The sequence below is a fragment of the Prionailurus viverrinus genome, chromosome E1 (genome assembly GCF_022837055.1).
Source record: "Prionailurus viverrinus isolate Anna chromosome E1, UM_Priviv_1.0, whole genome shotgun sequence".
Taxonomy (NCBI): Eukaryota; Metazoa; Chordata; class Mammalia; order Carnivora; family Felidae; genus Prionailurus; species Prionailurus viverrinus.
Genome location: NC_062574.1, coordinates 17,535,456 through 17,551,638, shown reverse-complemented (window position 1 = coordinate 17,551,638; position 16,183 = coordinate 17,535,456). Strand labels below are relative to the sequence as shown.

The 16,183-nt window shown below is 57.4% G+C and overlaps 1 protein-coding gene and 1 long non-coding RNA gene across 21 annotated transcripts in view; one reads left to right on the top strand and one right to left on the bottom strand.

Annotated features, from left to right (window-relative positions):
* MYO18A (myosin XVIIIA) overlaps positions 1-16,183 on the bottom strand; it is a 102,275-nt gene that overhangs the window by 42,355 nt on the left and 43,737 nt on the right. For 4 of the 20 annotated variants that reach the window (XM_047834081.1, XM_047834090.1, XM_047834085.1 and 1 more), the window contains exons 3-17: positions 14,768-14,827; positions 11,690-12,358; positions 9,463-9,540; positions 8,042-8,077; positions 6,201-6,288; positions 5,891-5,997; positions 5,605-5,781; positions 5,034-5,247; positions 4,593-4,735; positions 3,875-3,975; positions 2,957-3,020; positions 2,582-2,726; positions 2,234-2,254; positions 998-1,009; positions 206-382 (exon numbers count right to left, since the gene is read on the bottom strand). In XM_047834081.1, the coding sequence (XP_047690037.1) occupies positions 206-382; positions 998-1,009; positions 2,234-2,254; positions 2,582-2,726; positions 2,957-3,020; positions 3,875-3,975; positions 4,593-4,735; positions 5,034-5,247; positions 5,605-5,781; positions 5,891-5,997; positions 6,201-6,288; positions 8,042-8,077; positions 9,463-9,540; positions 11,690-12,358; positions 14,768-14,827 (2,092 nt within the window). The remainder of the gene's footprint in view (positions 1-205; positions 383-997; positions 1,010-2,233; positions 2,255-2,581; positions 2,727-2,956; positions 3,021-3,874; positions 3,976-4,592; positions 4,736-5,033; positions 5,248-5,604; positions 5,782-5,890; positions 5,998-6,200; positions 6,289-8,041; positions 8,078-9,462; positions 9,541-11,689; positions 12,359-14,767; positions 14,828-16,183) is intronic. The other 16 variants (XM_047834087.1, XM_047834091.1, XM_047834096.1 and 13 more) reach the window with 11 other exon arrangements.
* LOC125152223 (uncharacterized) lies at positions 6,295-9,481 on the top strand. The gene is made up of 3 exons (XR_007147086.1): positions 6,295-6,395; positions 7,486-7,600; positions 9,353-9,481. It is a non-coding gene; the product is annotated as an uncharacterized LOC125152223 (long non-coding RNA).

Below are 16,183 nucleotides of genomic sequence, written 5' to 3'. Positions count from 1 at the left end.
TCTCTACCTCCTGCCCCCTGGGAATCCCCACGGGGTATGCTCTCTACCCACCCCGGGTCAAGTCAGCATGGGGCCCTGGGGCTGGGCCTCTTCCTCTGATGGAAGCACCTATTCACCCCAGCAGTCTCCCCACGCCAGAGAAGACTGCAACGAGCCCCGGATGAGGCCTCCCAATCACATCTACCAGCCAAGGGTCCCATGGTACCTGTGCTATCTCCCAGGCTGCTCTCCTCAGGGCCCTGGCGGAAGGAGGTGGAACGCTGTAGGGTTCCACCCTTGTGCTGGTGCTTGAAGATGGCTGAGGAGAGCTCCTCCAAGCTGCAGCCCAACAGGTATGCGGCCTTCTGGGCCCACTCGTGGCGGGCAAACTGCTTGCGCCCAGCTATGGGGTAGAAAAAAGGATCTGGCATCTTGGGTCTTTCTCCTTAGTCCACTTGATGACCATGGGGCCCTTTGGCTCCCATGGCCAACAACTGGGGAGTGAACATCTTCTGGAGGAAACACCAGCCCTGATGACACCAGAAGGGCTTTAGGCAAAACAGGGACGGCCAGCAGCTGCCCGCAAGCACTTCCTGGGTCCCCTGCCCTAGTGAGAATGAGCAGGTCCTAAAAGAGGAGGTAACTCCAGGCTGCCGCCGCCAGAGGGCGCCCAGGCAGCTTTGACCATCGCTTTTAGAAGACTTGGCCTCAGGGGTACCAACTTGGGGTGGGGCGGTCCGAGGAGGAGCCAGCCCATCTCTAATGAGCACCACAACCACCTGTGCCTGTGGGGGACACATCACGGGGGAGTACCAGTGCCTCCCCCTTCCAAGAATACCCTCTCCCTTACTTCCAGGCGTCTGCTGGGGGAGACCACAAACACCCACCCATGGCCCACCAGTGGGGAAGTGGAAAGAGCTGCCAGGGAAAGGGAACAGCCCACGCAGACAGTCGCGCCTCAGCCAACATGTGTCTAATCACAGCAATTAGGGAAAGCTAACAAGAAACAAGGTTTTACCTTCAGCAGCTTCTGTAAGGCAAAGGACCAGCATGCAGCATGCAAAGAAAAACAGCGTGTTAGCAAACAGTCATCAGCTGAGCCCGCCAGGCCCACGGGAAGGGACCATGGGGGGTGGGGGGTTGTGAGGATGAGCAGGCAAGAGAACATAACCACATTCAGACTCCGAGACACAAAAATACACACATGTGCACACACACCATCTCAAGGGAGTGTGTTCATGGATGCAATCACGCTGTCACATAGAGACCTACAAAGACACCACACACACACACACACACACACACACACACACACATACACACACCCTCTGGGAAATACCGGAAGCTCTGAGGAGGTAACAGACCCTGCTGACACACACCCGGAGCTCTCCGCGTGCAGTACAGGGTTATAGGAAACCTGGGCTTGTCACCGCCTCAGAGCAAAAGAACTTCCTCAAGACACAGCCACACGCCTACCCGCCTGCCCACCTACGCAGTCTGGAGACAACTTCTTTAACTCAGAGCCTGCTTCCTCTTTGGCAGGGATGCCACCTGCTGGGATCATAAGGAACCTAACACCTGAACGCCTGTTCCTCCATGCACCCACCCGCCCACCAGTGCTTTCTCGCTCCTGCTGAGCAGCCTGGGGCTCTTCACATCCCAGAGGAACACGAAGCCAAAGCCCGAGAGGCTGTTCAGAGGCAGCATCCCTCGGAGAAAGGGGAGAAAGGGGCAAAGAGGTGCTCAGAGTGCCCAGCCGTCAAGGTAATCTCAGAAGGCAGCAGAGTTCTTCCAAGCCAGACCAAGCTCTAGCCATTCACAAGCCCCAAGTTCAAGTGCGGAAGCAACAGCCCATTCGTTACCACGGTGCCTGCCGCCCCCTAGTGGCCCCCACCTGGATATGCAAGAGGAAGCGATGCCTTCTACCAAACCAGTGAAGAAAAGGGAAGACTCAGAGAAAACTGGCCTGGGAAAGCCCCAAGAAGCAGGCCCACCCTACCCCATCCAAGCCCCGAGGAGGGCATCCTGAGAGGCCCCAGGATCTGGAGGCAACACAAGTAGAAGCAGCTATGCCTGGGACTCCAAGAAACCTCACAGCCGGCAGGCACCTTCTCCCCCCTCAACCTGGGGCTTCTCCCAGGCCAGTCCCCTCCATTGTGACAGAACAAGCCCAGCCCCCAGACAGAGCCCAGGGCAAGCACCAAGATGGGACAAGGTGGCCCCTACACCCCAGGGAGGGGCCAAGGTCAGTTACCGGCTTGCTCCTCGGGGGCCTCTGTCAGGAAGGGAACAAGAAGCAGAGTTATTCCAAGGGGACTGCTCGGACTTAGGGCCCTTCTCTTTCCCCTCAGCTTCCGAATCCTGCCCCTCCCCCCCCAACTCTTCACAGTGCTCCGCATTACTGCCATCCAAGTCCAGGGGCAGAGATCCTTCTCTGGGCATCAGAGCCTCCTGTTCTGACGTGGGAGACTGGGAAGAGGCACACGCAACAGAGGGTGATAACAGACACATCTGTGCTGGGTGAGGACAAACCGCGAGTGGCAGGGCCTCCACAAGCTCTCCCGGGCAACAAGCCAGGCTGTTGGGACCCGTTGCGGGTTACCTTTGGTGGCGCCTGCAGCCCCCAGGTGGTAGATGGCAGCCAGGATGAGCCAGCAGGCTTTCTGTTCATCTGGGGAGATGCCCAGCACCTTCATGGCGGTCTGTAGCTTACTGAACTGCTGAGCCGCCTTCTGCTTCTCCTCAGGCTGCAGGGACAGGAGGGGACGCTGGCACTGCACCTCGGGGGGGGGGGGGGGGGCGCTGTCCCTCCCGGCATACCCCCATGCTTCTGGACCCTCGGGGAGGGCAGGGCTGGTGAGAGCTGCCCAGCTGGGGCTGGGCTCCTGCTATTCCCGTGGGGTTCTCCAGGTCACTTCCCCTACTCCCCTGCTCCCAAGGCCCAGGACTGCCAACCTAGTCCCCACAGGCCCCTCACCTTGGCCAGTGGCACAATCCCGAACACATTGTTCTCTGCCAAGTGGTTCAAGTGGAGCTCTGTCCTAGGGGTACAAATGAGGCATCAGCACAGTGCTTGGTCCCCATGCCAAGGCCATCTCCCTACCAGGGTGGAGACAGATTCAGCTTCCAGACTCTCAGTCCTGTCTGCCCGTCACGCCCTACTGTCAGGCCAGCTGCTGCCGCCTTCCCTAATTGGCCTGAAGGCCTGGTCAGAGCACCAACCTCCCTAGGACAGGTCGTCAGAGATGCTCTGGGGAGAGTGTCCAGACAGACCCCTGAAAGAGAGCCAGGAATCTGCCTGAAGCGCGAGTCCAGCCAGGACAGAGACCAGGCTCTCAGCTACAAGAAGAGTTAAGGAGGATAATGTCCTGGGGTTGCTTGCTCAGCCTTATCATTAATCCTTTTTTTCAAAGAACAAAGACAGCAAGTCTGAAGGTCTAAAGGGAAAAGCCTGGTAGATGAGCCAACATGGGGGGCAGGAGGCCCAGCTTGGAGGGCACAGAAAAAGGCCCGGGCTTTCGGCTCCAGTATGAACTCAACAGCTCAGCCCCACATTAGCTGTGTGACTTATAGGCAAGTCCCTGACCACCTGCATCTTGAGGTGCTTTCCTCTGCAGACCTGGTGTAGCAGAGGTCATAGCTCGACCCTGGGAACACGGGAGCATCAATTGTGCCCCTCACACATAGCCAGGACTCTGTGCCCGGGACCCAGGAGTTCCTGTGGGGTTCAGCCCATGGCTCATTCATCTCACCACCCCCAGTTACCTCAGAGCCTAACATGTAGCAAGCGTACGATAAACAAACGGTATGGGATGCAGTCAAGTGACAAGGTCCAGGAGCCATCAGTGAGCTAGAACCCAGAGCACCCTCCCCGATTTCCTTTGTCCCATCTCACCTGAGGGTGCCATCCCCACAGGCCAGCAGGTAGTAGAAGACGTTGAAGGTGGCCTCACCGGCTGGGCGTCGGGCCACACGCAGCTTCTCCAGTAGCATTGTCTATGGCACAGCATAGAGGGTATGGGCAAGGAGGGTGGTGCCGGGTCAAGCTTCTCCACCCCACACCGGAAAGAACAAGGCCCATGGGAGCAAGCAGGTACAGCTTACTCTCAACCAGAGGCCAGATCACCACAGGGTCAACCCTGGGGCACAAACCAAAGCCAGGGGGGAGGAGATAGGCCCAGCTCACAGAGGGGCCTTGGTGCCTTGCCCAGCCCCCAGGCACAGTCTTCTCAGGGAGCTGGGCACTTTGTGGAAAAATATTTCATTTAGCATGGAAGGGGACCAGCTTTGGCTGGAACTTACTTTATTGACAAGCAAGTCTTACTTGGGTGAAATTAGCCTGAGAGAAACCCCTGAACACAGGGCCAGGGCCCCAGAAGTAGGGTACAGCCAACCCCAGGGTTGGGCAGGAAGCTGAGCCAGGAGCCACCTGGGGCAAGAAGCATGGGGGGGGGGGGGCAGAAGATACGGCGGGGGCAGAATGGTGACAGCTCGGGGTGGAGCACACCATCCCTGCTGGAGGGGATCCTGGGTAGAATCCCGGGAAAATAAGGCACAGGAGGGAGCCTGAAACCAGGCAGCCAGTCTCTTAACTACCCTGAGTGTCCTCTCACCTGGATGGAGGCTGAGGCCACCTGGCCAGCTTGGTCAAAGTCCAGGGAGAGGATCTGGGAGAAGCGAGTGGCATTGCCGTTCATGATGGTGGGGCTGTTCCCAAAGGCTTCCAAGAGGCTGTACAGAGCCTGCCACTTCTCTGCTGTAGAACAGAGGCCCAGGAGCCATCAGGAAAGCCTCCAGAGGCCCAGGGGCCATCAGGAAAGCCTCCAGAGGCCCAGGAGCCATCAGGAAAGCCTCCAGAGGCCCAGGGGCCATCAGGAAAGCCTCCTGCCCAGGGCCTATTCCCCCAGCGCACAAAGGCTCAGAGTCACTCAGGCCAGACTGCCCAGGGACAGAGGGGGCCTGAGGGCACAGAGAAGCCAGGGAGAACAAAGCTGACGCCTACGAGGCGCTTCCATCCCCAGCCCCTCTCGGTTTTTCCAGGTGGCCTGTCTCACCAGAAAACACCTTGTTCCCACTGGTGCCTGCGATGGTGGCCAGGTACTGCACCAGATGCTGGCAGCTGGTGGTCTTGCCACTGCCGCTGCTGCCCAGGAGGATGATAGACTGGTCCTGGCGGCTCATCAGCATTGCCCTGTATGCGGTCTGGGCCACGGCATAGATGTGGGGTGCCATGTCCTCCCGCCGACACCCCTTGAACATGTGCATCACCTTGGGTGGGAGGGGGAGGGCGGGAAGGGGCAGGCTCTTAGCTGGTCACACTTGGACAGTCCTCACCCCCAAGGTCCACATCTTTCTGGGCCTTTCACTGTCGGGGCAAGGGTTGTCGAGGGATTCCCAGGCTAAGGCCTTGCATAGAAATGCAGATACTAGCACAGTCCCGGCCTCTGTTAGAGGTTACGGGGAGGGCTTCATGTCCCCACCCCTTGAAACGGCTCCAAGTTCAACTGTGAGAGTGGACAAGAGCCCAGTGGGATGCCAAAGGGAAGGAGCAAAGCCAGGGAAGGTAGGGTAGGTAGTGTGTGGGTGGGTCCATGGGGCAGCATGGTCGCCTGGTGGGTGCCGCACCTTCTCAGAGTACACGGCAGGGGCCCCACGGGGGCTGAGGACGAGCAGGCTGGGGCCAGCGTATGTATGCAGCAGGCTAGCACCATAGCGCTGGCGCAGTGTGTGGAGGACGCTGGACTCATTGAGGTACACCAGCGAGGCCAAATCTTCTAGACGGTCGCAGGAGGGAGCATTAGCCTGTGTGATAGGACAGGCAGGCAGGCACTGAAGAAGCAGAATCTGTCGGCACTGCCAGTGGACAGGCCTGCCCTGCCCAGCCCACTTCCTGTGCCCTCCACCTGCAAACCTTCTCCACGTCATCCTCGTCCACATCCAAGATGGCGCCATCATGGTCTAGCTTCACACGCACCTTGCCTTCTGGCAAGCTGAGCTCCTCAGATTTGAGCTGACTGCCTACAGAGCGGGGACAGACAGTCAGACACAGGCCCGGGAAGCCTCTGCCACCCTCTTCAGGTCCTTTGTGGTCCTGTCTCTTCCCTACTTTATCACTAGCCTCTCCTCACTCACCACCCAGGCCTCACCAGACCCAGAAGGCACACCCAGCCCGGAAACCTGAGAGGCCCAGGCATCTGCACCCTGGGCCTCCCCAGACTCACCCAGAGAGAAGCCATCCTTATGGACCAGCCACACCTTCTCTGTCTCATACCAGGCCTCCTCAGCTGCAATCTGCTCTTCTGTCTTCACCTATCAGAGGAAGGGGGGGTAATAAATAGTTAGACCTTGCTCTGGAAAACAGTCGGGACAGAAGAGAAGAGACACGTGAGGGGAAGTGCTTCCAGATGAGCCACCTGGTAAGGGGGACAGTTGGGTGGCAGACACAGAACAGGGGACATTGGAAGTGTCAGAAGAAGAAGGTGGGGAAGCCAGGGGATGGGGATGGGTCTGAGGAGCCCCGAGGACAAGGACACAGAGTTAGGAACCATGCCAGCCTTGAGGGTCTGGAAGGACGGGGACACTCAGAACCCGAGCCCTGAGGAGAGTAGACTGTAGGAAAGCAAACCAACAGGTTCTGCCTTCAGCCACCCTCTTCCCCACCTCCCCTGTAGGGTTGGTGTGCTGAGCCCACACCCCTCTCCCTGAGCCAACGCCCACTGCTACTGTGACCTCTCATGCCCAGCCTCTGTCTCGAGGTGGGAAAGGGCACTTCCTCAAGACCCGAGAAGTGTCTACTGTGGACTTTTTACTGCAAAGTGATATATGGGTCCTAAATCCTAGTCTCGGCCTGGTCTTCCCTCCAGAGGATGCCCTGCTGGGCAAGAAGCAGTGCCCAGATGTACACGCCAGCCTTTCCACTCCTCCTCCATGCCTCCTCAGAAGGCCAAGGCCATAAAATAGCATGGCCAGACATATGAGGGGGGCACAGAAGTGCAGCAGTGTTTTGCCAAACACAGCAAAAGACTTGTATGCCACATGGCTGGGCACTGGAACAGCTGTGAGCCACCATCAGTCTCTGAGAGTCCCCCACCCTCACAAGACTTGAGGCCGAGGTACAGACGCTGCTCTGATACTGACCCCCTGTGTGAGGGATTGGAAAGGATAAGAAAACATAGTAAATATTTTCTTTGTCACATTTCTTGGAGCTGAACGAAAAAGAGATCTGGGTTCTACTCCCAGGTTGGATTCTGGGTTCAGATAACTTCCTCTTCCTCGCTGACTGCCCTTCCCCGTTGGAGAGAGAAGGCTACGCGTGGCCCCCAGGCTCTGGGAATCATGACCAGGGAAATCACCCTTCAAACAGGAGACCCACTATGGGGCTGGCAACATTTTAAATTGTTAAATGAAGACATGAAAAAAAAAAAAGGCTAGTTTTTTATATTTGAAGAAATGTAAGTTTATAAAAAAAAATCAATGTTTTCTTTCTTTCCAAATCACATGATATAGGTTAAACGTTCATCTCGACTGGACACATTCTACGGGTCAGATGCTTGGAACCTGATGAAGAAGGGGACATCACAGGGTCCTGGCCTAGAACGAATCCTTTAGAGCTAATTCAAAGGTAGGTTCCCAAATTGGCCAGCAGGTGGAGCCAAAGAATGCCACATCTTCTGGCTTGGGAAGGAGGGTGGGAGGTGGGAGGGGCTCAGCCTTTCAGCTTTCTCTACCCAGAGTAAGAGGAATTAAAACACCTAGAAACCAAAACTCTTGCCAGGCCCTTGGGTTCCAGTGGTTAAAACCCAGGTGCCAAAGTCCAAACTCAAGTGGTGGCACTCAGACTAGACACCTCCCAAGGGCCTGACACAGAACAGCCCCATTTCAAACTTCTGGCACCGCCTCCCCCAAGGATCCCCCCAGATACAGGGTGGGAGCCGGAAGGGAAAAGAGGCCTTACACTCCAGCATGAGGCCCGAGCACAGACGCCAGCCCAGGTACAGGCCAGGGGTGGAAGGCGGTCACTGGAGGAAGCGGAGGGCTCCTGAAGGGGGCAGGAGCACCCTACCTGGCTGTGGGCAGGAGAGGCGGCCTCAGGGTCCAGCTGCCAGCAGCAAGCAAAGAAGAGAGAAAGAAAAAGAGGGGTGAAGATGAGTAGACCACTGGCATGAACCCTTCAGCAAGCACTCTGGGCCAAGCGGGCGGGCACTTTCCAGCTGCCCAAGGTGCAGGGTGGAGGCTGGAGGAACTTAGCGCCAGGATGGGAAGCTGGCCTGGGCAGGTCAACTGTGTCCAGTCAAGGAGAAGCCAGACCAGGAATGCGGGGCCCGGCATGGTGAAGAGACACTTGCTATCAACAGACTTCTGAGTAGCTGCTCTGTTAAGTCATTCACTGTGGCCTGGGCATGAATATGCCACTCTGCCTCCGGCCATAGTCTGTCCCGGGTGGGACATCCAGTGCATTCTGAATTAGGCTCCTCTTCCGTGTGCTTGCCAGGCCACCTCACCACACCCAGGGCCCGGGCCCCTTGGGTGGCTCTGGCCTTTTCTCCAGGGCCCTGGCCAGCCTAGCTCCCCTCTATCTGGCCTCCAAACACATCAGAGCTGTCACTCCTGCACAGAACAAGACCATAGGGCAAATCTCATGGAACAAGACCACTATCAGCCCCAAGTCTGGGACCCTTTCCTCAACCCCCCACTGCACCCCTGCACCACTCCTAGAAGGGCACACTACAAGCAGAGGCAGCACTCCATCTGCAACCTGCCCAAGAACCAAGGGACTGTCGGTAGACCCTTTGGCCAGACTTTGCCTCTCTTTTTCTGTCTGATTACTTTTTTAAAAATTTGTATTTATTTATTTTTGAGAGAGAGAGAGATGGAGTTGAGCGGGGGAGGGGCAGAGAGAGGGAGACACAGAATCCGAAGCAGGCTCCAGGCTCTGAGCTGTCAGTCCAGAGCCCGACATGGGGCCTGAACTCATGAACCGTGAGATCATGACCCGAGCTGAAGTCAGATGCTTAACCAACTGAGCCACCCAGGTGCCCCTCTGTCTAGTTACTTAAAGACCTTTCTGAAGAGGAAGGGGACCCAGCAAGACCTTGGACCTTGCCTATAAGGAATAAACAAGGAGTTAACCGGCCCCACCTGCATCTGAAAAGCCAATGCATCAAAAATGGGGAGAGTCAGCTCTCTGCCTCACCGTCCACCAGGCCCTGGTGCCAAGACATGTTCTCCAGGACAAGAGAATGGGGCCAGAGATGGGGGCTGGATCCACAGCCACGAAGGGCCCCCTCCCACCGGCACAGGGCCTTGGGTCCCCTAGAGGAACAGGCCTCACTGTGCTCAGACCCTCTGCAGAGCCCTTCTCTCATTTCTTCAGGTGAGAAGCCCACGTGAGGGCCCCCAGACTGCCATGGAGCCATCCTTCCATATTCAGGTGCTCCCCCCGTCCCCCCTGGCCTGGGAACCATACACGTGAGGTGGCATTACAGGAGTTGTGAAGATCCTCTCAAGGCGCTGGTGGGCCTCCTCTGCGGGGGTCAGCTGGACCTCAGCGGCAGCTCCTGCCTAGAGGTTAAACCACTGTTAGTCCTGGCCTGGGGAGGAGTGGGGGGCACGGCATGCCAAGCTTCTAGCCTAGGAAGCCACTGGGACCCAGTGGGGAGGTGGAGTAGGGTCAGGGAGGCAAGCCAGGCACCAACTTGAGCTGTCTTTTTTTTTTTTTTTTTAAGTTTATTTATTTTGAGAGAGGAAGAGAGAGGGAGGGTGGGAGAGAGAGAGAGAGAGAGAGAGAGAGAGAGAGAGAGAAAGAGAAAGCACGCAAGCGGGGTAGGGGCAGAGAGAGAGGGAGACAGGACCCCAAGCAGGTTCAGTAATCTCAGCTTGGAGCCCAACGTGGGGCTCACACTCACGAACTGGAGATCATGACCTGAGCTGAAATCAAGAATCGGACGCTTAATTGATTGAGCCACCCAGGCAGCCCCCAACTTGAGTTTTTAAATTATCCTATGGGGAGGGGGGAGGAAATTCTGGGGTTATTTCTTCTCACAGTCCTAACTACTTCAGCACTAGGATGACCCTGTTCTCCCACACACCCTCTGGCCCCTGCCCCAGGCCCAGGTGACAGGTGGCTGAACTTCAGCTCAGGGCACATCTCAGCCCCTCAACTCCACCCTAGTGAGAGCGACGGGGAGCCGGAGGGAAGGCAGCCAAGCCAGGGAACAGGCACATGACTCTCTCTGGCTACTTATAGGTTCTACTCAGGGGCTGACAGTACACCTCACAGCCTTCCCGGGAGGCTCAAACACCCCTGCCAACTCCCGTGTGCCAGGACTGATTTCCCTGCTTCATGAAGAGCAGGCCGGCAGGGCTGGGACAGCTGCAGCCTCCTGTTCTCGAAGTTCTGCCAAACCCAGGAGGAGTGGACCGGGGAACCTGGCAGGTTCTGGGACCTTGGGAGTCCCAGGAGGTCATCGGCAGAGAGGGCCTCTAGGCTGCTCTACTCCCATTTCCCCCTCCCCCCGCCCCCCCCTTTCTAGCCAGAAGAGCTTGCAACAGGTGGGAGAAGCAGTGGTGAAACTTGACTCCTCCCTCCTACACCTCATGAGGCCTCAGAAGGGTCCACAAAATGGGGAAGTTTGAAGGGAACTGTCCCTGGCCAGAGGACCAATCATGTAGGCATCACCTTCCAAGGTCCTCCCCTCTGCCTCTCAGCTTCCTATCCCACTCAGAGGGTACTCTGGGGACAGGCGGGTCCGCAGGTCCAAAGGGGGCCTCTGGTTCCCCTTTGCCACCCAGGCCTAGGGCTCCCTCAGGAATCCTGCTGTCAGAGAGGACTGCTGGCCAGGCCTGAAGAAGGAAGTGATGGCAATGATGGCATTAAAACTCCTGTTACCAGCATCGCTATCCATGCTGTCATTTATGAAGCACCCGCCACGCCAGGGACTAGGCTCGGGGGAGCACTGTACCATTCCTAATCTTCACAGGACCCTTCAAAGCTGGGATTATCCCTTGCTTGCAACTCCAAAATCCAAAAGCCCCCTCCACCCCCCCCTGCCCCAAACGATTTCTTACTTAACTATTTTGATCGCCAAAACTCTTTGTATTCTATCCCCCTGCAGTGTGAACATAGATTTTGCTACGAAAATATTTACCTTTGGTTAGAGGTTGCTGCTCGCTATGTATGACATTCTAAAATACAGAAATTATGAACTTGCAAAATACTTCTGGCCCCAAGGGCTTCAGAGGGGGAATCAGACCTGTCCCATCCCCACGTGGCAGATGAAGAAGGGTCAGCGATGGGACCATGCTGAGATCCCACAGAGGGTGAGTAGCCGGGGATGTGAACACGGGTCACCTGACTTCAGAAAGTCTCCTTCTCCCCTAGCACTGATCTGCTAAGACTCCGACCCTTGCTTGGGAATCTGGAGGCTTCGGCCAACACCACGCAGCCTGGGACCAGGCCCCAATCCCACACAGGAATGTGAAGGAACAGCAGCATGCTGGTTAGCAGGGCCCATCCCAGAGCAGGGGCCGCCACGGACTCTGGTGTTCAGTGAAGGAAAAGCCATGCAGCCCCACCACGGGCACAAGGGCCAGGCCCAGCTTCTCAGTCATGCGGGCGGGTTGAGGAGGCCCGGGGAAGCTGGCTGCGAGGGTGACTGGCCTTCCAACGAGGGTGGTGAGGGCGTGGGAGGTTAGTGATACACTCGGGTACCTCCTGCTGCACGTCAGGGGCTGGTGACTTGGACTGCGGCAATCCAGTCAGGTTCGACTTCGGGCCAGCGGAGCCCGGGTCCGCCAGCTCTTCCGGTGGGGCAGGGGAGCACTGCTTCTCCGGGATTCCAGGCTTGGCCGGGGAGCCTGGTTTCCCTGAGGAGCCTGGCTCCTGGCTGGAGGGCTTCTCCCCCTTCCCAGGAGACTGCCTGCCGCGGGGCTTGTGGTCCTTGGCCCTGCCCCGAGACATCAGGCTCCGTAGACCCACAGAGAGCTCATCCTTGGCTGCCTCCTTCTTTGCTTCAGGCTTAGGTGGAGGAGGGGGAGGTGGAGGAGGTGGTGGCTTGGGACCAGGGGCCTTTTCTCCCCTCTTGCCTCGAGCTGGGTGCTCAGGGGACCTGACCCCTCTGCTTGAAGGCTCCTTGGCACTCCCAGGCTCCTCACCAGGCAGCACCTTGCTCACCACCTTCCTAACTGCGTTTGCCACTCTCTTCCGGGACAGGCCCTGGGCCTCCTCACTTGGGCCTTCTGCTGAGGCAGCCCCCAGGCCATTCATGGCGAGTGTGGGTGCAGGGCTCTTGGCTCTCTGGGAAGTCTCTGACGGTACAGGGCTGGTAGGAGGCTGAGGACTCCTAGATGGACCCCTGCTGTCCTTTGAGCTGCCCTCTAGCTGCAGTCACACAAACACAGGTAGACATTAGCATCGGCCCTTGTGTCCCTGCCCACCCCATGCAGAGGAAGTGAGACCTCACGCCTCGCCCTGGATGGAACAGACCTTCCATTCGTCCATGTAAACAACACATAGCTCCAAGAGGCTACACCGGGAAGCCTTCATCGCATCTTCTAGATAGGACAATTGCATCTCAAAGTTTGGCTTCTCTCTCTCCCAAAGCACAAGCAGGGACTGCAGTCACCTGCTGTCTATCCGTAGCCTTAGCACAGAGCTGTGAGATGCCAGCATACAGTGCCCGGAGGCCCATGAAGTGTCCCAGAGTTACTGGCCGATGTCAGGGCAGCAACCAAGCCCCAATCCAGGTGAGCCCACTCCCTCGCGGCCCAAACAACAGCAGAGATGGAGCATGGAGAGGTCAAACCACCAATTCCTGCCATCAATCCTGGGCCTCCCTCTGGGGCTTTCTGCCTTTGTGGTCCCCGGTCCTTCTATCACTGTGCTTTCTGGGCCATCAGACCCAGAACCTACCAATCCCAGCAGAAACAGTGGTTGGGGAGCAACTCCTGGCCCCTGGACATGCCACGCTTCCTCCCTCCTGCTCCCCTGATTTGTGGCCATTGTCTACCCCGCACCCCACTCTCAGGCCTGCAGAAACCCAGTGCGGGCCGGAGGGGAAGCTTGTACCTCGGGCTGCTCTGTCAAGTCTCTACAGCTTTCCTCCTGCCACCTTCCCCAGGGCTGGAGGCCTCCTGGCTCCCAGGGTATGTGTGCACAGAGTAATAGGATGAAGAGGAGAGAGCTGGGGCCCACAAAGGGGAAAGCACTCAAGTGACCACAGATCCACTCTGCCCTGGAGCTGGGGCCCTGGCTCAGCCAGGCTCCCAGCCTCTGGCACCCGCCTGGAGCGTGCTGGCACACTTTGCCTAATGTGCCTACCCTTCCCCCAACACTGGTGGGAACTGTCTGCGGTCCCAAGGGACAGCCACTAGGAAAGCCAGGCTGGCTAATAGTAGGGCAGAGTTTCCTGCAAAGCCAGCCACGTTGCCTGGGGGAGCAAGGTCAACCTGGGGGCTCCTTGCTGATCCGGCAATGCCCTGCCACTAATGGGCTATGTTTGAGTCCCTGTTCCGCAAAACAATGACCTTGGTTCCAGGGTCTACCTGGGCCCTGGGCTCTACAAGTCTGGCTGCCATCTCTCCTTGGATGCAGGAAGATACTCAGAGTGGGCAGACCTCTGGCACGTCCTGAACAGGGCTGACCCAAGCAACCTCAGTCTGGGCCTCAGCTACAGAGAGGCCCTGATGCCGGGGTGGGGAGAGGAGGGCTTGAAGGTGCCTCTCCCTCAACCTCTTGGACCAAGAGTGCTCCATGGCATGCCAGGGCACTGCGGAGCTGGCTAGCAGCCCCGGCTGCCGGCTCCTGCTCCCTTCTCCTCCCTCTTCTGGCTCTCCTCCCATCCCCCCGACTGAAGATGGTGACAATGATGATGCTAACACACAGTGTTTATTATGTGCCGGGAAGTCTTCTAAGCACTTCACGTGTAATTTTCTGGAGTATCTGGATACTCCCGGGCCCCTCCCCAGCATATCTCAAACAGACCCCTTTGAAATCACTGGCTAACCTGGCAGGATTAATTACACATCAGGTGGAAGCCACAGAGTCTGGCTAATCAAACCTCCATCCGAGGAAGTGGGGGAACTGGGACAGGCACCATCTGGGGTAATGAAGCCCGGATCCGCTTTGTGACCCAGCTCTGCCCCAGGGCCCCCGCACTCCTGCCCCCTGTGCCAAGAGCGGCCCTCTCCTAACTACACGTCTTTAGACCTGGCTATTCTGGAACTGTCTCTCTTTTCTTGCCTGAAAAGAGTCCAGCTTTGTTCAGGGTCTCTATCTCGAGGCAGAGTGACCTGGGGGAGAAGCTGGGGGCACCAAGCAGCCAGAGCCTGCCTCCAGGTCACCCGCACCAAGCAGCTGACAGGGTCTTGGGAAGAGACAAAACAGCTGCAGTGAAATCCCTCCCTGTGCCGGTCTTGTGTCACCAGAGCAGGACGAAGAGTCCCAACAGCTGAGCTCTCCTCTGGTGCTCCCCAGCCTAAGAGTTTGCCTGCCTAGGACTCTCCAGCCCCAGAGGGTCCAGAAAACCAGAGCTAAAGGTAGGAACTAAAGAGAGGGGCCGGGGGAGGTGTCCAAAGCGCCTCGGTGTTCCCATCTCCTTCGCGCACCCCAGAGGTTGGCATCACACATGCTGAGCTTTCTGCCCCTTTAGTGGCACTCCCTCTGGCCACCCAGAGACGAAGGGGCACCTGCCATGCCTGCCTGGTCCGCAGAACCGCCTCACGGACTAGGCGAAGGCGGGCAGGCACACCCACCCGGGCACACGCACTGGGGGCTCAGAGAAACACTTACAGCCCCTTCCTCCTTGCCAGGGGGGCCAGGCTTCGGCAGAGTTTTGTCCTCCTCTTTAACCTGAGGGAGCAGACAAAGAAGTCACTGGCAGGTCAGGGCAGGAAAGAGCATTAAAAGCACAGGAGGAAAACATCCGAGGGGCCCTCCCTCCCAAGCAGGCAGAGTTCCTGCGCATTTGGGAGTACTGGGGTGAGGGACATGAGCAACGGATACCCTGCGCTGCGGTCAAAACTGTCCAGTGACAACTTCAAGAATGAATAGCGGGATCAGGTACCCTTGCCGTCGGCCACCAGTCACGTGGCCCACTTGGGCGGTCTGAAGAGTGCCATCATGGCCTTGGTTACAGGGTGGACGGAAAGGTCCAGCTAACTCAACCCATGCTCAACTGCAAGAGTCATTCCCAGCTCAGACGAGCAGTGGTCTGAATAAGAGGCTCCTGACCTAGTGACTAAGGAGGGAACAACCCCAGGGTGGGAGCCCTACTGGGCCAACGGAGGTAGAATGGGTGGCCCTTACCAGGCTGGCTCCAACTTGCTTTTAGGTCCCTGTGATCGCCCCTGGCCCAGAGCCTGAATGCCTTCCCAGCCACACAGCTGAGCTTGGACTGGGGACAGGAAATGGGGCAGAGGCAGGGAGGCCAGATATTTTGCCAACCTCAGACCCACAAAACTGCTAACCGTGCAGCTGAGGGAGGGAACCCCAAGGTTGGGGGCAGAATTTAGAGGGAGAGATGCCTGAGCTCTGGCTGTTCTGGCCAGGAGGTTGGGCTCAGCCCGGGAGCTAGAGGGCAGGAGCAGAGTTGGGAAAAGCTCAGACAATGCCTCATGGACTTCGTTTCTCTTCTTTTCCCAGTCACTTAGGACTATGGGAAAAAGGCAGGTCTGTGAGCAGCTCTACACGTCTTCAACATGCCTTTCCTTCCGGGCACAGTGGGATAAAAGCACTGGAAGGAGTCCTCAATTCCTGATGGAAAAGATCTTTAGAAACGTTTCCAGAATCATGTTAATTGTCCCCCTGGGGGGAGGGGGAGTCTTTGGCTACTTTTGAGCTCTAATTAGCAGTGCCTAGGGGCACTGACCAGCATGATGAACGCTGAAGTTTTAAAGCTGCGACTTGTCTACTGAGCTATTTTCAATGGGCTGAAGCTTCAAAGTTAGCTCACACTGTTACGGACAGGGGGAAAATGGCAATTATTCATCAGAGTGCGCTCTACTACTTTAGAAATTGGGACTGGAGCAGATAAAGGGAAGGGAGGGGCTGGTGGAGAGGGAATGAGGAGGAGTGGGAGAGACTGGGTCTGCACCTGCCGCCCCCACCCCCGGTGCCTATCCCTCACACCACCCCACACCCCCAAGGTCACACCATGCATTAGCTCCTGGGCACACAGGTTAGAGGAGCAGCAAGTGTTCACAAACC